Source organism: Phalaenopsis equestris, unplaced genomic scaffold (genome assembly GCF_001263595.1).
Source record: "Phalaenopsis equestris unplaced genomic scaffold, ASM126359v1 Scaffold000210, whole genome shotgun sequence".
Lineage (NCBI taxonomy): Eukaryota > Viridiplantae > Streptophyta > Magnoliopsida > Asparagales > Orchidaceae > Phalaenopsis > Phalaenopsis equestris.
Genome location: NW_018164652.1, coordinates 909,607 through 933,776, shown reverse-complemented (window position 1 = coordinate 933,776; position 24,170 = coordinate 909,607). Strand labels below are relative to the sequence as shown.

At 35.6% G+C, this 24,170-nt stretch overlaps 1 protein-coding gene across 1 annotated transcript; it reads left to right on the top strand.

Moving 5' to 3' along the window:
* Window positions 1-5,498: 5,498 nt before the first annotated feature.
* Window positions 5,499-23,506, top strand: LOC110023099 (tRNA-specific adenosine deaminase 2-like). The gene is made up of 3 exons (XM_020722327.1): window positions 5,499-6,047; window positions 6,123-6,219; window positions 23,166-23,506. Exons 1-3 carry the CDS (start codon window positions 5,906-5,908, stop codon window positions 23,179-23,181), a joined length of 255 nt encoding a protein of 84 aa, XP_020577986.1. The 5' UTR covers window positions 5,499-5,905; the 3' UTR covers window positions 23,182-23,506.
* Window positions 23,507-24,170: the final 664 nt, after the last annotated feature.

The following is a 24,170-nucleotide window of genomic DNA, read 5'->3' as shown; positions in this document are numbered from 1 at the left end:
CTCGAACCAGATGCAGTTTTTTGAAATTTTGAGATTGACGAACTTTGAGTAGCGGTGTCCAGCTGAGATATCATATAAAAAGACTCTGTGTCGGCCCACTTGAAGAAACTGTAGTCCTGTCGTTGTGCCCACTGCGGGTACCTGTAAAACTATCTTCCGAAGCTATGTTCCTGGCGTGACGTGAGTAGCAAGGACGGTAGCACGCATCGACACATCACTTTCTCGGACTTCCCTGAATATCTGGAACTCATCATCCTGCAGTTATTAAAAATAGAATAGATCAGTCAAAAAATTGAGGAAATATAGAATGTATACTTACCGAAATATGGAGACAGCGGTTGCCGACAACAAATTTTTGTGGGCATCCAAAATGCTCTACTGTTATCTCGATAAAATCAGTACAATTTAGTATTAAGAAAAAAATTAAATAAGACATAAATTCATATAATAACATTTGATCCATTAATCCATATATCCAAATATATTTGCAAAACGACATGTAGTTTGAAGCAAACAAATGAATCGAATATGTACAAGGATGCGTAGCACCCAAATGATGCAACAGGTAATTCGAAACCTATATGTACTGCAGAAAGTGTAGATGCAGCAGGTAAATCCGAAACAATATGAGAAAGCTATAACATATGTACCAACAATAATTAGAATTACCTGAAGCATACAAATCCGAAATTTTTACATATATACCACTCAAGTTCTCAGGTAAATTCTATGCACCCAAAAACCCAGCCATAGAAATGTTTCAAATGCTTCACCCCAAAATCATGGAACCATAAAAAATAATGTCATACATAACCATACCATAGCAGCCATAGAAAATGATGTCATACATAACCACACCATAACAGTCATAGAAAATGATGTCATACATAAGCAGTCTATGTAATAGATAACAATGATCCAACTGATGCTTCTCATAGCAGTCATAAAAATGTTTCAAATGCTTCACCCCAAAATCCTGGAACCATAGAAAATAATGTCATACATAACCATACCATAGCAGCCATAGAAAATGATGCCATACATAAACAGTCTATGTAATAGATAGCAATGATCCAACTGATGCTTCTCACAGAAAATTTATACCATAGAAAGGTTTCATATATGTTACCGCAGTCATACTTTACTACAGAAGTTTGAGACAATTGATATTTATCACAGAGAGACTTCATATATGTTACCACACAATTCTAATGATTTTTCATATATATAAATATATAAAGCATCTCATTGACTCGACAACAAAAAAACATCTCATTGACTCAACAATGCTTGATCTCAATATAAAGCACCTCATTGACTCAACAACAAAAATGCATCGAATGTAAAACAGTTTCCTGCATTTAATGTAAAACAGAAAGGCTTCATATATGTTCCAAACCGAAATAGATGTTTTCAATAAGGAATTCTAAAGCCGGATTTATACAATACAGGAGCAATACAATATCCTGGACCTCACTTTTTAAAGAAATAACTATTTGCTAACATAATAAAAGATTGCTTCAGAAAAGAATAGAATAGAGGAGTTGAAGTTGTAATATGTGCTTAAAACCAAGCTCTCCAACCAACAACTAGCAGATATCCCCCAAAAAATATCTCCCAAGTAGGTATTTTAACAAGAGATCTGAAGATAAGATACGACATACTATATACGTATTCGCATTTCCCCCAATCAAGCTAACCGAGCCAGCAAATTGGAAAACACATGCTTATCGAACCTGTAAGCATTTGTAGTTAACATATAATTAGATGTTCCATCAAACGAATAAAACATAGGAAGACTTCAATACTTCATCCATATACTCCCAGAGGGACATGACTATAGCATCTATATAATTTCAATTCTAAAACAAGACTTGCATTTACCTTAACATAATATCAGTGCAGCATGCAGTAAATCAGACTTGCATTCACCTTAAAAATTGCTCTGTCATCATAAACCCGAAGATCAACAAGCCCCCTCAGCATTAAAATAAAAACTAGATATTCCTATGCAGCAAAAGCCCCATCAACTCACATAAACACCCATAAAACACACACTTCACAAGCTCAAAATGGATCGAAATATCATTATCAGGATATTTTGTTGCAATATTTTTCCCAAAAAATGGATCGAAATATCATTATCAGGATATTTTGTTTCAATATTTTCCCCAAGCAACAGAAAATATTAAAAGAAATAGTGAGTCTTTCAAGTTCTTTTTCAGATCACAAAAGATTATAAAAATAATTTCTGATTTGTAAACATAAAAGGGGAGTAAGCAGGTAAGCAATGTAATAAAAAGTCTCATATAAGCATAAAGTTTCAAATAATCCCCTCATATATAACCACATGTGGCCATCAAAGCTGCTTCAAAGAGATGCACCACCATGCATCCAACAAATTTTGTCAACAAATTTTGTTACCAACAAATTCGATTCCAAACAAATTCTGTTACTAACAAACTATTCTCGATACTCGAACGAAATACAGAAGGCAGCGGTTGCCCTGAAAAAAGGGCCATCCAAGCTGTTTCAAATAGAGACACAATCCATTCAGTTTCAATAACGAAACATGAAAAAACCCAACAACGATTGTCCTTAAAGTATAGGGTCATCCAAGCTACTATAGACATGAATACCAATTAAAATAAAAGTCCTTCATGCCAATCAGACAAATCCCTCACTAACAACTCCATTTCCCACCAAACAACCCTCATTCTTATTCAAATAAATAAATCACAGTTGAACGACAACAAATATGTTTAGCCACAATTTAAAATTCATGCCATCATACAATTTAAAATTCATGCCACCTTGAAAAACAAATGCAGCTTATAGGGATACCAGATGCAAATAACAAAAATGATAGCTCTCCATCAAGCTGCAAACTCCCACCAACATAAAACAATATATCCACAGTAATTAGAAAATGAGCTCAAAGCATTAAAAACAACAATATATAGTTTAGGTCATACAAAGGAATTCATCCAACATATTTTCATTTTCATCACAATAATAGCATAACACCTTCCATACTAATACCATTCAAGCCTTCCATATTAAATAGTTCAAAACATATGAACATAAAAATGCCAAACATAGCTATGTAATAGCAGATTGTCCTTACAGAAAACCCTAAAATAAGGTACCATTCATAATTGTCTAGCCAAACTTTACAATACATTCCTTAACATGTTTCACTAATGTTGTCTGCTATTTGATCTCTCAGAGCTGCCATTTCAGATGCCCCTTCACCATCTTTGGTATTTGTTTCAAGTGAATTCATTTCAAGCTATGGTATGGTGCGGCCCACAGGGTACTTGAATGCTTCGGGGGGAATTTGTTGTAAATTCGCATCAACCACGACAAATTTTGCATCAGTTCTTGAAGGGTGCCTCCTAATAAAGTTGTGTAGTGCCATGGTGGCCACTACTATCTGGGCCTGCTTCGAAAATGGATAATTGCACATATCACACAATATAACCCATTTCTTCTTCCACACTCCGAATGATCGTTCGATTACGTCTCGTAATGATGAATGCCTTTTATTGAATAATTCTTTCTTCCTACATGCTATACCGCTTGACCTTTCAAAATCTGGGATATTGTATATGGATACGACTCAAGAAACCCCTTTTATAAGGGATATGCAACGTCGACTAGGTAGTACTTACCTGTTGTGTGATGTTAGTTATGAATGGATGTACAAAACAAAATTAATTTCTGAAATTAGCGTACCTAGAGGAGGATAAGGGAACCCATATGAACGGTTTCTAGTAGCTAACTTGAAAACACGGCTATTGTGTGCGTTATCTTCCCATCTAGCCATCACAAAAGTAAAACACATATTGAAATCACACACAACCAAAATATTTTGTGTGGGGGATCCACACTATCCGATGTATGCGACTTTCTCTGCAGGAGACAGTCGTGCATCAACGTGTGTTCCGTCAATAGCTCCAACACAGTCCTGTGGTGCAGAAAGTTCCCCTAATCAACTTAAAATCAATAAGTTTTTAAATTTGAAAATGAAAATTATGTAGGTCACTTATCTTGAAGAAAGACATGTATTAAGGGTTGTTTGTAATTTGTGTATGAATGGTCTGAAACGTTGGGTCCTCGGGCTTTACTATCTTGTATGCCAGACTCACCAGCGCATTCAAACCCAATGAAAAATATCTACTAATAGTTTTTGAAGAATGTTAGAATCGCTCCATAGCTCCTCTGATAGATTCATTTTGGGATAAGATATACATTGTAATTGCTCCAATACCTCTCTGACAGTTGTTCTTGCTGAGCCGTGTAATCCATGAAGGTCCCGAAGTTCATTAAGCAGGTCGAGAAATATCACCTTCGTCATACGAAATATGTTTGTAAACATTGTTGGGTGTCCCCGTAATATCTCCCCGACCCATTTTTCTCCTATCTGACTTGATATCATACAAAGTGTTTGGTCAACGTATGTATGATCATAGTAGTATAAAAAAATGACGACGAGAGTAACTTTGCGGTTGTGGCTAAGTTGTTCTTCATCCATTCTACAAAATGTGATAAATAGTTTTTTTTTAAGATGTTTAACGTTAACTTGCAGTAGTAGGAAAGAAACTATTTTAGAAGAAATAAACGAAGACATAAACATAAAATGTAATGACACAGACAATCACATATAGTTCAAAGAAGACATAGGAACAAAGAGTCAATCACATAATTATTACAATGACTAGTGCTAAAATAAAAATAAAAGTCAATCCTAATCAATCATTCATAAAATATTGCAAGTAAGAAAGTCTGAATTCTTGGTCCAAATTCGCGAAGAACTGTGTACGAGTGGAGTTCCCCAACAACTTCACATATTTTAAATACATGGGTTCGTCTTCTTTAACACCGGGATATGTACACAAGATTTTAAGACACTCTTGAATTGAGTAGTTGTTTGTTATTAGAGGTGGTGCAGTCTTCGGTTTGCAGGATTCAAGCAGCGTCTCTATGAAACCTCTGACAAATGCGACTCCAACTTTCTTTTTTTCCGCTCTGGGACGCTTTGTCCGACCAGTTGATTGAACATCTGGAGTTGGCTGGGACCTTCTCCAGATTCACCTTTGTGCTCGGTTGTCATGTCATGTGTTAAACCAGCAAAGCTCTGATAAGCTGGGGTGAAAGCATGAGTTTCAGTAGCGACAGCACCTATGCACATGCTATTCAACTTTTCCTCTAATACTGGATCAATGCCGCTGAGTTTGAATTTTTTGGCAGCCGGCACAACCTGTAATATAAAAAGATAAATAATTAGTAAAAATCTTTAGAAAGATGAAATCAACGCAAAAAGCAAATATAGGTAAGCATTTACGGCTAACTTCTCAGCCCACTATTCATCTGGTGCATCTATTGTCCGCTTAAGTGGATCCCAACCCAATCCGGTTGATCCTCTTTTGAGTTCTTTCCAAATTTTCTTGTCTTTTTTTAGTTGATCCCATTCATTTTTAAGTTTCATCTGATCGTAATCCCTTCCGGTGAGTTTCTTGAATTTAACGGTTAGGTTTTGCCAACCTTCTTTATTGAAATAGGTGGTCGGTCTATTACTCAACTCGACTTCCCTCACACAAAGATCACAAAATATTTTTGTCATCCTTTTTGCTGTGAACTTTGATTTGTGCATGTGTCTAAGTCATGCTTGTTGTTGTGAACATTGACTCACGCATGAGTTTATGTAATTTTGCCATGATTTTTTCTGTAGATTTAAGAACGGTTTTTTATTGATGAATTAGTAATACAGAAAAATGAAATGTATCAGGATAGTTGTTTGTCGAACAACACAGGATTTCTTGTTCTTTAAATCTTTTTACTTTTTTATTCATAACCTTTTTCTTATGCTGCTTTACATTATTAGGCAACCAGACATGCAGAAATGGAAGCCATTGACATACTTATGGAACAATGGCAAATGGCTGGACTGAACTGCTTACAAGTCGCACAAAGATTTTCTTCATGTGATCTTTATGTGACATGTGAGCCGTGTATAATGTGCGCAGCGGCATTGTCCATTCTTGGTCAGTTCAGCGCACCTAATTATTAACCTGTTCTAATTAAGCATTACTAGATTAAATAACTCTTTCAAAGAGCAGGTATTAGGGAAGTTTATTATGGTTGTGCTAATGACAAATTTGGAGGGTGTGGTTCTATCTTGTCTTTGCATGAAGGCGCTTCACTTGAATATTCCAGGTATGTTGACTATTAACTTATTAATTTATCTGCATAACTGCCAAATCTAAACTATTAGTTGGTTATTTTTATTTTTATTTTTATTTGTGGATATAAGCCATGGTTTACTTGTAGACTATTATGATTCAGTTGTTGAATAATTAGTCATGTATTGTTGATTCTTGGGAATGAGGTTATGATTTTAAAAGAGAAAAATTGAATCGTGATATCTTCACTAATAATTAGTTTATTTGTGCATAACAAAAAGAATCTGGTTTATGCTCTGTTTTCCTTGATTGGTATAATTAGTTTTTTATTTTATTATTATTTATTTATTTTTATCGTTGAATCTTTTGTAGCTCATATTTATATTTTGCAAAGTTGTGAGTGCAGCCAGCTAGTTGTTAACTTATTTATTCACTTCTGTTTAAAAATAATTCAATATTTTAGCTAGTTTTGCCTCAACCTCAATAAAAAAATTTTCTTTGTAACCTAATGGCTCCATTGATCTGGGGCACTAAAAGGCACCCCTGTAGTAGGAGGCTAACATCGCCGATTACATGGGGCGTTAAAATGCCAGTGGGCTGAACCGATTGACCAATTTCCTCACCGGTCCAAAACACGGGTCGTGAGACTTGTAGAAGGGGTGAGACTACCGCCTCTCTTACGTGTTTCTCTACATATCGAAAGCCTTTAACGACTATTTATTGGAGTAATCACACCCCATCCTCTTGTGTGCGAGTTTCCTTTCCTACTTCTTTCCTTTTTCTTCCTCCAATTGGAATCTATATATTGTTGTTGTTTTAGAGAGTTAGGGAAGACTTGGTTTTGCAGATTTTAGATTTCTGTGTGGAGTATTATCTTTACTCTAGGGTAGGTGTTGGTATTCCGGCTGTATCCTACTTCGAGGTGGTGTTGTATCTTTCCTTTTACCCTTACCTTACCCTTTTCCTCCCCTCTTCTCCAACTTCGGCCTCCTCATACTTCAACCTAACACCTAGCCGCCATTCCCTACCGCCTACCCTTGCTGTCCACTCACCCAAACTGCACCTTCCTTGCTGCCTACCTTCGCTACCTAATCGCCCGACCCTGACTCTAACCCTCTGCCGCCCTTCTTAGCAGCCACTCCTGTCAGCATACCAGGCCCCTAAACCCTTACCTGACCCATCTCACTGCCACTAACCCTTCCCCATAACCACAATATGCTGGCGACGCCACCCCACCCTCGAATCTCATCTTTTGGTCCCTAGCAGGAAATTGTTTTGTCGTTGTTTGTCCCTTTACATTGCGTCATGTTGTAACACTGTTTCTATATTAATAAAAGTTTTCTTTGTGTTTCACTAAATCTCGATTAGTTTCGGTATCAATTAGTATCAGTGTTAGCTCGACTTTAATCCCATCCTAAAGTTTCTAGCATCTGCCTCACCCAAGCCACATCCACCCAATTTTTTCCTTCCACTTCCCAAACCCAACCATGCTACCATGGAAAGATACATCAGGCTCTTTTCGGGAAGGGATCCAAAATGAGAAATCCTTCGTCTGCAATGGAGACTAGCTGAGTTGGATGATGGGAACTAGAAAGAGATTACTTTCAATCGTGATCGAAAGAGTCAAGGGAAAGATAGGGACAAGGATTTGAATCCATTTCACTGGGAATATCATAGTGATTAGGATTATCGACCACGTCATCTTGGTATCCAATACCAAAGAACTGATTTAGAAATTTCAACCTTTGCTGAGAAATGCAAGTTCACTCTCTTATTTAAAAAATTTCAGTGGGGGCACCCATCTATGGAAGTTATCAAAATGAGTTTTAAAGATCTCAATCTAGTAGGAAAGAGGAAAGTGAGACTTCTTGATGAGAGACATGCGTTAACATTGTTGGAACGTCAATGATCTTACTCAAGTGGCTTCCTGATTTTGACCCAAATCATGAACCTCCCACTGTACCAGTATGATTTAGTTTATCTGGTCTCAAGCTGCATCTATTTAATCATCAGGTTCTCTACTCTATTGGTGTCATACTTGAGGATCCTATGAAGCTAGATCTACCCACCTTTAATCTAACCAGACATTCTGTTGCCTGAATACTTGTGGAAAGTGATATTACTTTGCCTGATATCATAGAAGTCTGTCTGAACACAACATATAATGAATATTGACAACAAATTGTCATGAAACATAGACCCTTTTATTGTACCCATTGTAAGATGTTTGAGCATACCCTTGACAAATGTCATAGGCTCCACCCTAACATGAAATCTAAACCTCAAATGCATAAGGATGTGTCTAACCCCATTGCTCTGGACACATTTGCTCCACTTGTGGAGGAAATTACCACAAGACAGGAGTTGGTGTTTGATTTAATTGCTCCTGAGGATCTCCCTGACAATACTGTTTCTATTTCTGCGATTGATGTGTTATTAGATGACTCTGTTGGGCAACCTACAGCTTCAAACCTTCTTGAAAACAATACTGAAGGATCCTTACTTACAAAGGACATTGTTCGAACCGGTAATCAGGAGAGTCTTGCAGCTCCTCATATTCAGAAAATATCCGGTGCAAGAGGAAACAATTCATACTTCACATACACTAGAATCTATTGTTGTTACAATGGTTAACAATCTTTTTATTACGGTTCTACCACCTCACAGAATGAGCAAGTCGTTATTGTTAGTCATGCGCATGGGGCTCATCGGCTTATACATGCTCAACAATCTGTTGACTAACACTGATCAGATGAATCAGTCTTCAGATGAGGAATGACAGATTTACACATCCAGGAGGAAGAAGAAGAATAGAGGCCTAATTGAGCTCAGGAATTTAATGGATGATACATTGTTTACTACGGATAATGATACACAACTCACCAATTTGTTAGCTGGCTCCCTTCCTAGAACTAAAGGCAGAGACATGACTAAATTGGGTCGCCCCTAACTACTTGTTTCTGTGTTTTGGTGGTTTTGGTTTTTGACCTTACATGTATCTTTTCTTTTTTTTTGAGATTTTTGTGTGTTGTGCCGCGTTGGTAGGGTGACTTTTTTGGGCCCACTCATACAACTTATTTGTATCTTTTCTATTTTAATATATTAGCCCTTGAGCTTTGAAAAAAAAGGTGAGAATAGGCCACTTATGGGAGTCCGTGGCACTTCGACATCAAGACAGACCTTCCAGCATTTTTGGGAGGTGTGGACCCCGATGAGTTTATCAACTTGCTGCGATCAACTAAACGGAAGTATAAAGACATATCAGAGGATAAACAAATCAAACTAGATGCCATTAAATTAAAGAAGAATGTCTTCTTACGGTAGTAAAATCTACACAGGCAGAGGAGAAGATAATGCATTAATAAGATAACTAAGTGAGAGAAGATGAATAAGGTAATACCGAAAAAATACCTGCCATTGTAGTATCGCGAGGACATGTTTCTAAAAGTCAACTTATAGCATATCATGACCCGACCCGATGCTTGGAATTAACTAAGGCGGGTACTGCAGTTGACGGTATTGACATCTAAATAACTAACAAAATATTTTATTAACTTCCAATATATGAAAGGGCCACTACAACAACAACAAAAAGCCTTAATCCCACTACGTGGGGTCGGCTACATGAATCCTTTTTCTCAATTGCGTCCTATTTAGTGTCATATTTTCATTTAGTTATAGTAAATTAAGAACATTTTTTATACAATAAGCCCAAGTCTTCGTAAGTCTACCTCTGCCTTTCTTAACATAATTCGAATCTAAAACATCTACTCTCTTAATCGGATCATCAGATGGTCAACGTTTAATGTGACCAAACCATCTAAGACGACTTTCTCTAATCTTGTCTGCATAGGAGCTACACCAAACCTATCATGGATATATTCATTTCGTATCTTGTTTCTAAGTGTAAAGCCACATCCACCTAATCATTCTCATCTCGGCAACACTTAACTTATTATTATGCTTCTCTTTTAATGACCAACATTCAGTGCCATAGAGCATTGCAGGTCTCACCACTGTCTTATAAAATTTTCCTTTCAGTCTAAGGGGTACTTTTCTATCACACAAAAGGCCCGAAGTATTCCTTCACTTCAATCAACCAACTTGAATTCTACTATTAAGGCCCAAAGTCCACTTATGTCACTAGAGCTACTACTACTAAAATTACTTTCGATGTATTCAGTTTTAGTTCTTAAATGAAGGCCTTTAGAATCCAATGTAGACCATAATTTAAATTTTTCTTGGGCTTTTTCTATCGTCTTATCCATGAGAAGGATATCACCAACAAAAATCATACACCAAGGTACATCATCTTGTGGATGTCGAGTAAGCCCATCCATAACTAAAGCAAAAAGATATGAGCTTAAAGTCGATCCCTGATGTAATTCAATAGAAATAGGAAAATATTTGGTCAATCCTCCTTCAATTCGAACACAAGTAACAGCTCTAGTATACATATCTTTAATGACTTGAATATAAATCAGATCAACACCTTTCTTCTCAAGAACTCTCCAAAGGATATCTCTTGGAACCTTATCTTAAATTTTTTCTAAATAAAAAAAAAATCAAATGTAGATTCTTCTTATTATCTCTCAACTTATCCATCAAACCTCTCAATAAACGCATAGCTTCCATAGTAGACCTGCCCGACATAAATCCAAATTGATTATGAGAAATCTTTGTAATACGTCTTAACCTATTTTCAATTACCCTCTCCCATAACTTTAAAGTATGACACATAAACTTAATTCCTCTATAATTTGCACACTCTTATGCATCCCCTTTATTCTTAAAAATGGGGACCAAAGTTCAGACATCTTTTTAGTTGTTAAAATAATATTAAAAAGTTTAGTCAGCCTAGAAACTCTCAAATCTCATAAATATTTCCACACTTCACTGGGATATCATTAGGCCCTATACAGATTTTCCACCATTAGTTTTCTTTAAAGCCTCATCAACTTCTTTTTTTACTAATGCGACAGTAAAAAAGAAACTATCATTTTTAAAAATAAAAGGGTCACTAATCCACAAAATAGAATAAATTTTAAAGAATCCAAAAATAACATCTCAAGCTAGTACAGTACAATATATCAATATATGAAAGAAATAGTAAAGAAAAACTATCATCATAACAAATATTCCCAATAACAGTGGTCCTCCTCTGGTAAACAAAGTCTTTACTATCAGAGACATCAACCTAAAACTTTTCTTTTCTTGAAATGAAACATTAACTTCAACTGTAAGTTATAATTATATGCATTCTTGGACATTTCTAATTATAATGTAATATGCATTAAATATATATGCGATGCGATGCTATGCTATATATGAATGAACAACTCAAAATACAGTTAATTTCGTTAAAACTTTAAATTTATCCATTCTTGTTCCACTTTGAGTATTCATTATTTTTAACCACTTTAATAGTCATCACAAGATTATCATCATAACTGAAGGTATCCTCAAAATCTGTTCAGAAGCACTCTCGAAATATGTCCGAAGACACCTTAAAAAATGTGTCTGAAGGTACCCTCAAATTGCACTCAAAGGCGCACCTCTACCATATTCTTTAAACATTTTAATTTAATTTAATTTCATTTAAATTACATTCTTTTAAAGACATTAATCATTTTTTTTTTGTTTTTTATTTTCATTCATTCCATTCTTGAGCTACAACATGCATACAAACATAAAATAATTGCCTAAAGAATTAAAGAAAAGCTTTATTTAATTAACTTTAAATTTAATACACAAAAGAAAATAATTACTCACTTTAAATTAGAAAATTTTTGAAAAGGTTTATTACTTCTCACTTCCTAACACCTAAACTAATAAAATGTGCATATACTTATAAAAAATCCATTTTAATGGAAAGACTTAAATGTAGCTCGCTTATTTAAAGATGTAGAATGATTAAAAACTCTAACCTTTATTGACTTTAAAGTTCTTAGTTTTCCTCAAAATTTGAGAATTTATCATTTTTTAAACCCCTTTGATTACAAAAATAAAAAATAATAATAACATTAATTTAAATAATTATACTATTTGTTCTAATAAAAATATATCATTAATGTTTACTTTATGAGTTGTTCAGATCAATCCTCTTCCTAACTCTCATGCTCCTCCAATTTCTCCTTCGAATTTGAAATCATTAATTTTAGGCACACACACATAAAGCTTATATCTATAATAAAAGATTAATTAACTTATAAAAAATTATTGAACATACCTTATATAACTTGCCTCTACCCTAGTTCACGTACAAATGATTACCCCTTCCTATTTTTGTCACGACCTGACCCGGTATTAAGAATTAACTAAGGCTAGTTCTACTGTTGGACAATATTGACCTCTAACTGACTATCTACAAAATATTTCAACAACTTCCAATATATAAAGGAGCCATTAATCCACAAAATACAATAAATTCTAAAACATCAAAAAATAACATTTCAAGTCAATACAAAACAATATATCAATATCTGAAAGAAATATCAATGAGAAACTATCATCATAACAAATATACCTAGTAGCAGTGGTCATTCTCTGGTAAACATATTTTCTCCTATCAGACATAACAACCTAAAACTTTCATTCTCCTGAAAGAAAACATTAACTTCAACTATAAATAAAACTTAAGTGAGTAATTATAATCGAATATGCATTAAATTTGTATTCTATGCATGAATGACCAACAAAAAATACAATTAATTTTATTAAAATTTTAAATTTATTCTTTCTCGTTCCACTTTAAGTATTTATCGTTTTTAACCTTTTTAATAGTCATCATAAAATTGTCATCATATCCGAAGGTATTCTCAGATTATCGTTATACCGGAAGATATCCTTAAAATGTGTCTGAAAAAATCCTTAAACTGTGTCCGAAGACATCTTAAAAATGTACAAGAAACTACCCTCAAATTGTACCCGAAGACGCATGTTTACCATTTTTATTAACTTGAACGGGTACATTGCATCTTCTGTCAGTATCATTTGGGGGTAATCTTGTATGACTTAAGCATTTAATTTTCATTTTATTTCATTTAAAATACATTCTCTTAAAGATATTAAGCATTATTTTTCTCTTTTCTTTTTCATTTCTTTTTATTCTTAAACTACAACACGCTTACGAACATAAAATAATTGTTTAAAGCATTAATGAAATTATTTATCTAATAAACTTTAAATTTAATGCATATAAGAAAATAATAACTCACATTGACTTAGAAGACTTCTGAAAAAATTTATTACTTTTCCTCACTCTTAAACATATACCCGAAGGTGCCATCAAATTGCAAAACTTGCGTGCCACTGTTAGGGCTGTTGAGGAGAGGAGATGACCTTCGACACTGTGCTCATGTAGCAGAGGAAGTTGAGTCTGCTTTGAGTTAAGACCAAAGGTGAAGAGGAAGACGAGTCGAACTTCTAGCAGCTTTGTTCGCGTATAGGAAGAAGAAGAAAAGGGGAGTCGAAGTTGGCGAGGCAGTCCTTGCTTCGTCGTGTGCATGGGAAGGAAGGGGTTGCACTTGTGCTCTGCTGGGGCGAGATGTGAACAAAGGAACTCACGTGATCGAGCCCAAAAAAGTAGAAAGGGCTAAGCTTCGTGTGTGAGCTAGGGTAGAGGCAAGTTATGTAAGGTATGCTTAATATTTTTTATAAGTTAATTAATCAGTTATTTTAATAAATTTTATGTGCGTGTGTGTGAGTGTTTAAATGCAAGATAAAAATTTAATCAGGACCTTAATATAATGATTTCATTTTCGAAGGAGAAGTTGGAGCGTGGGAGTTAGGAGGAGGATCGATCTGAGCAACTTATAAGGTAAATATTAATGGTATATTGTTATTAAAATAAATAGTATAATTATTTAAATTAATATTATTTCATAGTGACAAGATTTTCGTTTGAGTGCACAGCCAAGTTCGACCATTTGCAGTTGAAGAGTGAGTCGAGGGAGCCAGAGGAACATAGGATAGCTAGATATCTTGGGGGTCTGTCCGCCATTAGCAATGTGGTACAGTTACAACTATACTCGACGTTGGGGGATGTCCAGACACTAGCTCTGAAGGTAAAAAGTCAGTAGAAGCGAAGCAGATAACAGTCATCCTTCAGACCACATTCTTCAGCTAAGCAGTCTCCTGCAACTTCTGCAGCCAATTAGCATACCTTGGGAAGAAATAACAAAACCAGACAGAGAACTGATAAGGCAGAACAAAGTGGAAAGAAGCCAGAGAAAGGCAACTCCAATACAGTGCCGACCAGGAAGTGTTTTAGGCGCCAAGACTACAGGCACATGCCTCCAGCTACCCAACGATCTAAGTCATCACACTCACAGATTAGCGCGCCATCGAGGAGGTCGAGGAGTCTGAGAATAGTCCAGAAGAAGAGCTTCAGCTTCACGGAGACGAGAGAGAAGCATTAGTCATTCAACTAGTACTGCAATTCGAGCCAGAAAGGAACCAATTTTGGTTAAGGCATAGTATTTTTCGCACCAAGTGCACTGTCAAGGGCAAGGTCTGCAACCTGATCATCGACAGTGGGAGCTGTGAGAACATGGTGTCAACACTCGTGGTGAAAAAGTTGGGATTGGACACGCAGAAAAATCCTTAGTAATGTTCTCTTACTTGGTTGAAAAGGGAAATGAGATACTACGTTTAGATTAGTAGTGCTTAATTGACTTCTCCATCGGAGACCGACTACATGAACAAGTATGGTGCGACGCAGTTCCAATGGACGCTTGCCACATTCTCTTAGGTAGGCCTTGTCAGCTCGACCACAAGACTCGACACGACGGCTTGAAGAATACTTATTATTTTAGGAAGGATGGGAAACATATCATTTTGCTACCATGTAAGGATGCGAAAGATGGAACGATGCATAAGTAGCATTAGTTTCTTGGACCACTTTCCTGTAGTCAGTTAGAGATGCTCCCATAACACTAGCATTAATCCTCCTGGAAGGAAGCAGGAAAGGGAGGTATCAGCACTACTGCAACCACTACTACAAGATTTTAGTGATGTTATGGCCGATAGTCTGCCAGAGGGGTTACCACTCTTAAGGGACATCCAACACGCCATAAACCTTATATTAGGGTCAGTATTACCAAAACGACCAACCCACAAATTGAAACCCGCGGAGTACGACGAGCTACAACGTCAAGTGTAAGATCTCATCGCAAGGGCGTTAGTTAGAGAAAACACCAACCCATGTGTGGTTCCTTCCCTGATGGTGCCAAAAAAAGGACGGATTGTGGTGGATGTGCATCGACAGTTAAGCCATTAACAAGATTACCATCAAGTATCGATTTCCCATACCCTGCTTGGATGATCTCTTAGATCGGTTACACAAAGCCACTTTCTTCTCTAACATACGGATGAGGTCAGGAGACAAATGGAAGACCGCCTTCAAGATCTGGGAGGGAATTTTTGAGTGGACCGTTATGCCTTTCAGCTTGTCAAATGCACCCATCACATTCATGAGGTTGTGAACCAGGTCTTTCGACCTCACATTAGAAAGTTTGTCTTGGTCTACTTTGATGACATTCTAATATACAACCATTCTGAGGAGGATCACATGCATCACATGAGGGCAGTATTTGAGGTACTGAGAGCCGAACAACTATACGCCCTTCCAAAGAAATGTCACTTCATGACAAGCCATGTATGTTTTTTCGGTTAAATCGTAGCTAGTGCAGTCATTCAGATGAATTTCACAAAGATAGAGGTCATTATCAGCTGGATCACGCCACAATCGTTCACCAAGCTGAACCAAATTTTGGTGCTAGCATCATTCTATCTGAGTTTCATCAGAAACTTCAGCACTATCACCTTCCCTTTGACCAAACCTTTGGAAAAGAAGTTTGCTTGGACAGTAGCTGCCCAAAACAGTTTAACAAACTGAGGGAAACGGTGACTTAGGCGTCCGTGCTAGCACTACAGACTTCAACTAACTTTTTGAGGTAGAGCGTGATGCCTTTGACGTAGGGATCAGAGCAGTATTGAGTCAGGGAGGACACCCCATCATTTTCGTTAGTGAGGAGCTGAATGAGTTCAGGAGGAAATACTTGACATACAGTAAGAAATTCTATCTATTGTTAGGGCCTTGCAGCACTGAAGTCATTACCTACTGACGAACGAGTTCACATTATTTGCGGATCACAAGGCCTTAAAATTCCTCAATAGCTAGAGCAAACTAAAGGGCCAACATGCCACCTTGGTGGAATTTCTAGCCTCATTCCAGTTTGTTCTTAAGCCCAAGACGGGAAGCAGAACCGTGTAGCAGATGTACTAAGTCGTCGACATATATTGATCGTATCCATACAGGCCCAAGTTGTGGGCTTCGAAGTCATAAGGGATCTATATGAAGTAAATGAGGATTTCAAAGACATATGGGCGCAATGTCAGGAGAAGCCAACAATGTAAGGAGAAGCCAGCATGACACTATTACAGAATAGATGGATAGTTGTTCCGTTAGAGTCAGTTATGCATTCCCTGGTGTTCGCTAAGAGAGACCATTATCCAAGAGGGCCACAACGTAGGATTGACAGGTCACTTCGGCAAGGACAAGATCCTTGCCCTTGTGAGGGAGCATTTATTTTTGCCCCAAACTAATGAGAGATGTGGAGCGACATGTCAGGCAGTGCAGGATTTGCCACCTGACATAGATAAGGGCTCAAAACGGAGGATTGTACACACCACTTCCAATATCAGAGGCACCATGGGTTGATGTCAACTTAGATTTCGTGGTGGTACTCCCAGGACCCAAGGGAACAATGACTCCGTAATGGTTGTGGTAGACAAATTTCCAAGATGGCCCAATTCATACTCTATCACAGGACACTAGCCACCTCTTACATCGCCGATCTCTATTTCAGGGAGATTGTAAGGTTGCACATAATTCCCAGGATCGTCACCTCTGATCGAGATGTCAAATTTTTGAGCTACTTCTTGAGGAAACTATGGGGAAAGCTTGACACCAAGCTTCAATTCAGCTCGGTAGCTCATTCGCAGACAAACGGGCAGACATATGTGGTAAACCAGAGCCTTGGTAATCTCTTGAGGTGCTACGTAGGGAAAAATATAAAGTACTGGAATCTTATTCTAGTTCAAGTTGAGTTCGCCTATAACCAATCCATTAGCCAAACTACTGGACGCACTCCTTTCGAGATTGTGTACGGACACAATCCACTCACACCACCTGAATTGGTGCCTTCTACCATCTTTGAAAATCAGTGAGGATGCTACAGAACGAGTTCACGAGATTCAAAAGCTCCATGAAAAAGTTGGCAATGAGATTGCTAAACAGAACTACAAATATTTCTTGAAAAAGAAAAGATTTTCCTTATGATCATTCCGAAAGTAACATTTCTTGAAGGCGACATCGTTCAGAGTACTTCAAAAGTTGAATGACAACACTTACAAGATCGACCTACCCGGAGATTACAATGTTTTAACATGACAACACTAACAAGATCGACCTACCCGAAGATTACAATGTTTTAACCATATTCAACTTCGCCGACCTGACACCTTACTTTGAAGAATCGGGAGTTTCGACAAATATGGTCGAAGCTTCTTCAACTCTGGGAGACTGACGCAGGGCGCTAACAACACTACTAATGTGGGGCGCCAAAATGCCAATCGGTTGAACCGGTTGAGCAGACTGAACCGGTTAAACCAGCCAATTTCCATATCGGTCTAGGGACTGATATAGAGCACAGGTTGTGAGACCTGTAGAAGGGGCGATGCAAAAGGATCAGAAGACAGGTAGAAGGGGCGATACTATCATCTCTCCTATGTGTTTCTCTCCGTATGGAAAGCTAATGATTATTTTCTAGTGTATTCACACCCCTTCCTCTTGTGTCAGAGTCTCCTTTCCTACTTTTTTTTTTTCCTCCAATTAGAGTATATATATTGTTGTTGTTTTGAAGCGTTAGGGCAGTCTTGGTTTTGTAGATTTTAGATTCTTGTGTGGAGTGTTCTCGCTATTTTAGGGTTGTATCTGAGGAGGTGGCAGTGCTCCAGTTGTATTCTACTCCAAGGTGACATAGTATCTTTTCTTTTGCCCTTATCTAACCCTTCTTATCCCCTCTTCTCCATCTCCAGCCTCCCTGTATTTCAACCTAACACCCGACTGCCTTTCCCCTACCACCTACAATTACTTTCCACTCACTCGAACTGCACCCTAACACCCTGCCGCCCCTTACCTGCAAACTACCTTCGCTACCCACCCAGTGCCCCGACCCCCACCCTAAGCCCCTGCCGCCCTTCTCTGCAGCTTCTCCTTGCTGTCTAGCCCTCCAACCAGCACTCCAGCCCATCTACCAGACCTCCAAAACCCCTTCCCGTCCCATCTGACAACCCCCCTCTCTCTCTCTCTTGAATCTCTTCTTTCTGGTCCTAGCAAGAGATTAGTCTGTTGTAGTTTTCCCCTTTTCATTGCGTCGTGTTGTAACCCTATTTCCATGTTAATAAAATTTTTGTATTCTGCTAAATACAAGAGCAGCTTGTTAATGCATTAGGGATTTTATCATATAATCTTTGTTTTCATCTATCTTTAATAGCTATTCTTTTGAACCATTGAATAGATTAAAGAGCAGCTTGTTAATGCATTAGGGATTTTATCATATAATCTTTGTTTTCATCTATCTTTAATAGCTATTCTTTTGAACCATTGAATAGATTAAAGAGCAGCTTGTTAATGCATTAGGGATTTTATCATATAATCTTTGTTTTCATCTATCTTTAATAGCTATTCTTTTGAACCATTGAATAGATTAAAGAGCAGCTTGTTAATGCATTAGGGATTTTATCATATAATCTTTGTTTTCATCTATCTTTAATAGCTATTCTTTTGAACCATTGAATAGATTAAAGAGCAGCTTGTTAATGCATTAGGGATTTTATCATATAATCTTTGTTTTCATCTATCTTTAATAGCTATTCTTTTGAACCATTGAATAGATTAAAGAGCAGCTTGTTAATGCATTAGGGATTTTATCATATAATCTTTGTTTTCATCTATCTTTAATAGCTATTCTTTTGAACCATTGAATAGATTAAAGAGCAGCTTGTTAATGCATTAGGGATTTTATCATATAATCTTTGTTTTCATCTATCTTTAATAGCTATTCTTTTGAACCATTGAATAGATTAAAGAGCAGCTTGTTAATGCATTAGGGATTTTATCATATAATCTTTGTTTTCATCTATCTTTAATAGCTATTCTTTTGAACCATTGAATAGATTAAAGAGCAGCTTGTTAATGCATTAGGGATTTTATCATATAATCTTTGTTTTCATCTATCTTTAATAGCTATTCTTTTGAACCATTGAATAGATTAAAGAGCAGCTTGTTAATGCATTAGGGATTTTATCATATAATCTTTGTTTTCATCTATCTTTAATAGCTATTCTTTTGAACCATTGAATAGATTAAAGAGCAGCTTGTTAATGCATTAGGGATTTTATCATATAATCTTTGTTTTCATCTATCTTTAATAGCTATTCTTTTGAACCATTGAATAGATTAAAGAGCAGCTTGTTAATGCATTAGGGATTTTATCATATAATCTTTGTTTTCATCTATCTTTAATAGCTATTCTTTTGAACCATTGAATAGATTAAAGAGCAGCTTGTTAATGCATTAGGGATTTTATCATATAATCTTTGTTTTCATCTATCTTTAATAGCTATTCTTTTGAACCATTGAATAGATTAAAGAGCAGCTTGTTAATGCATTAGGGATTTTATCATATAATCTTTGTTTTCATCTATCTTTAATAGCTATTCTTTTGAACCATTGAATAGATTAAAGAGCAGCTTGTTAATGCATTAGGGATTTTATCATATAATCTTTGTTTTCATCTATCTTTAATAGCTATTCTTTTGAACCATTGAATAGATTAAAGAGCAGCTTGTTAATGCATTAGGGATTTTATCATATAATCTTTGTTTTCATCTATCTTTAATAGCTATTCTTTTGAACCATTGAATAGATTAAAGAGCAGCTTGTTAATGCATTAGGGATTTTATCATATAATCTTTGTTTTCATCTATCTTTAATAGCTATTCTTTTGGGAGCTTGAAGTATGTGCTCATAATCTTTTATTTCATCATATTGAAAAATGTATTGAGATTTTGATAAGCTCAAAATATTTATAGCTTTATCTCAACCTATTCTCATCTGAAAAGTATTCTTGACTTCTTTTAGGTCCTTCATGTTGCACAAATACAAACTCACAAACACATTCTTTCGGTAACTTGGTCAATATCGAAGTATTCATTTTGCAGAGAAAATCCATCTCTTTTTAATTGCATAACTTTTTTCATATCATTCAGATTCACTTGCATCAATTAGTAGCACGTAATACAGAGAAGGAGACTATTGATTAATAGATATTGAAATTTTTTTGTGATCTCCTGCCTTCTATCACAAGAATTTTCTCCTTTCTTTTATCAAAATTAAGTAGCTCTTTTAATTCAACCTACTTTTGGTGAAGATTTCTTTTTCAAACTTGTTGGGCCTGTCTTTATACATATTAGTTGAAAATAAGATTCCCATTTTTTGTTATTTTCTGGTTTTTCTCATCACATAATTTATAGCCAAAGTCATTAGTACTATAACCAATAAAATTGTATTTAGATTTAGGGTCAACTTTGTCTCTTTCATTATTTGTACATAAAAATGCATTTAAAAATTTTCAAATGAGAAAAGCATCTTCTTTCCATTCGAAGCTTCTTTAGGAAACCCAAAATCACACGCTATGGTTGAGCCTATATTTATTGCATCTGTCCAACATATTTTTATTAGTTCTACAAGAAGTCGCATGCTCTTAACCCTTTCATCCAAAGAAGTGTTCTTTTTTTTACCATTCTCTTTCAGAGTTTCTAAGACCATTCTCTCCATATGAATCCATTAGCAATACAGTAATTTTTGAATTCTATGTAATCATACTTTCCTTGATTATCGGATTGCAGGTATTGAATTTTGCTCCAGTTTCATATGGATAATGCTAGTGTTATGTAGACAAAATTAAGTTTTTGGAGCCACAATCTAAAATCTTGGCAATTAGATTTTTAGGACTTCTAGAGCTTGAAAATATTTAGTACCAGTTGTTAGAATGGTGACAGAATATTAAGCGAAACAAAACAAAGACAAATTAAATAAACCAAAAATTACAATCATAAGATGGACGAGTTTATGTGATAATGATATTCATCTACGTCTAGTGTCATACACAAAGATCAAATATTCAACTATGTTTTAAAAATGAGTATATTAAAGATTTTTTTTTCTATACATACAAGTATAAGGATAGAAATTTCACTCTTGGTTAAAGACAGACGGAATATAGCCACCTACTATGGAAACAAGGGCTAAATCTAACAAGAAAAAACCTGCTGCTCTTACTATTTTTTCTTGTCTCTTACATGAGCTTCATCCTTTCTTCTTTCCTCTACTGCAAGGCTTTCTTTTTTCTATAGTTGAAAGCTTAAGCCTATTTTTCCTTCTCTCCTTATTTTTTTTTATTTTTATTTGTGTAATGCTATATCTCATTGGGGCCATCTCTTAATATATTACTCGAAAGTGTTATGTAGTAAGATGACATTTATTTGGTAGTTGGCAGTTGATATCATGATATATATGTTCTGTAAGTGATGATATGTAATGAATTTATAGGAGTTCTTTTGAAAGTGGTTGGAAAGGCAATTTCATTCATATTTTTTACTTGAAGTTCATTGGTTTTTTTAGCCAATATATGTAGGAAAATTGCATTAAGTATATGTAATTATGTATTCTGCATTTTAGGAGAATTTTTTCGTGAGTGATATTTTTCTATTCATAATGTTTCAGTGCACCGTTTTTCTGTCATCATTCTCTATTGCAATGAGATGAGTATTTTTTTTCCTTGTTATCGAGAAGATTTTATTACCGGATAGAAATTAGTGTTTTAAATTCAACTGTATATAATTCTGTAATTTTCTTGCTTTTATTGGAGTAGTCGCATAGATGTAAAAATGTGCATATCATGTTACTAACCCTTGAGCTGTTGATCATAGCTCTAAAGTTCTATAATTTTTTAAATTTTTAATTTGTGATTTATACTGCTCTCAATCTAATGTTCAAAGCTTGCACTTTTAAAAATATTGTCTCCGTTACTTCCCTCAATAAAATACATTATGATAGAAGTGTGCAAATTTATTAACCGGCATGACAAGCAAATTTATCTCAATAATCAATTCCTGTCGTTAGATTCTATTTTGAAGATAGCCATTCCCTATATATAACTAAGTCTACAGAATTCTCGTTTTTTATGTCTATTTTTTAATTCTATAATTGTTTGGTGTGAAGGATGATCATTTCTTTCATGTAATTTGAAAGTTTTTGACAAGTTTTTTGGCAGATAATTTTCCACAGATAGCACATTTCTTAAATGTTGGATTTGACATTGGTAATTTCAGTTTATTTATAAGAGCCAGCTGAATGCAATGTTGGGTTGCTTGTTCCATTTGAAGGGACTGTTTATTTCTTGCTTACTTTTTACTTCCCTTGAATGGTGTCATGTGATTACTGATCTCTTGTGCTGCTGTGGAGAAACTCTGGATTTGTTGTTTTAATGTGCCGTTTGATACATTAGCAAGTATACGAAGTGAGATTTTCATGCACTAAATTTATAAATCAATATTAAATGAAATTAAGGCATTTCTTGTTTAATGTCTGGAATTATTATTATGCACTGTATTTTGATTTCTATCAATCTTTGTTCCAAGTTAGTTTGTTTTCTTTCATGAATTGTGACATTTATCCCTACCTATGTTACTCAGAAACTCGCAAGGATTGTCTGAGCCCTTTTTGTGTCTGCTTCCTATCAATTGCATATTAGGTTTTGTGTTGTCAAAATTGATTATTCTGCAGATCTAACAATGTAGGTTTACAGGACTTTTAGGACATTTCTAAATATTACTTTTTTTTGTCTGCAGCTCCAAAACCCCATAGGCCAGTTCGAGTTCCTCAGTTGCAGCTGGGAACGGGTTCTTCTGTAGATCGCTAGGCTCATTCAAAAGTTGATTTTGAATGCCAACTCTATTCTATATGTTGTAATCCCTTGAAGCCAAACAGTTCAATATTTATTATATTTTTTTCCTTTTACCTTCTACCAGCTTGATCAATTCAGTTATGTACAACTCAAAGCGTCATTTCATAATGTCCAATCTTGATCTAATGGATCATTAGTGTCTTTTAAAGCAGATTTTGTTCCTCATCAGAACTTTTGATAGCAAGGACTGTATGTTTGAACATGGTACGTTTTGTCACTGCAGAATCTGACGAACAAATATTTATTCTTTATGTTTGATTCCTTGATCCATTTTTAGTATCACTATTTGCTAATAGAATTTATCTCTTCTAATTTACTTGTTGAAAGAGTAGTACTGATACTTTTTTCAGATGAAGTCGTAATTGAATCACTACCTCTACATTTTTCCATGGCACCTGATACAGTGTATTATTGCTTTTTCAACCCATTTAAATTCTTTTTTCTGGTTACTCTGCCACTTAAGATTCATCATTTTGCTTCGTACGAGAAGAATGAATTATTAACGTTGAATCCTGGATTGTCTATGAACCACACCAGCCAGACTAAAATACTTCAAAAGAGGCAAATATGGTAGAGAAAAGGGATAAAACAGTAGTAGAGAATTTCCTAGATTTTATTTACTAAGATCACAAAATACATGGATCAATAGCCTTAAGTTGCGTAGTTTGGATTTCAACTTGGTTGTTATATGTAAGTTTGGGGTGGCATATAAAGAGTTACATATGACAGAAGTTGTACATACAAAAAATAAAAAATAATAAAAATAGCTATAAATCCAAAATCTTAGAGTGGCCTATTGCAATTAAAGCTGTCAATCAAAGAAGCGTCTTCCGGATTGGAGTTTTGCAGCCTTACTAAAAGAGATTTTATTTGCTATTGTCAGGTTGAT

Excerpts from the sequence above, each read along its gene's own strand:
- LOC110023099 (XM_020722327.1), top strand. The coding sequence starts at position 5,906 with ATGGAAGCCATTGACATACTTATGGAACAATGGCAAATGGCTGGACTG. Across the intron at positions 6,048-6,122 it reads AGCGGCATTGTCCATTCTTG|GTATTAGGGAAGTTTATTAT; the intron begins GTCAGTTCAGCG and ends TTCAAAGAGCAG.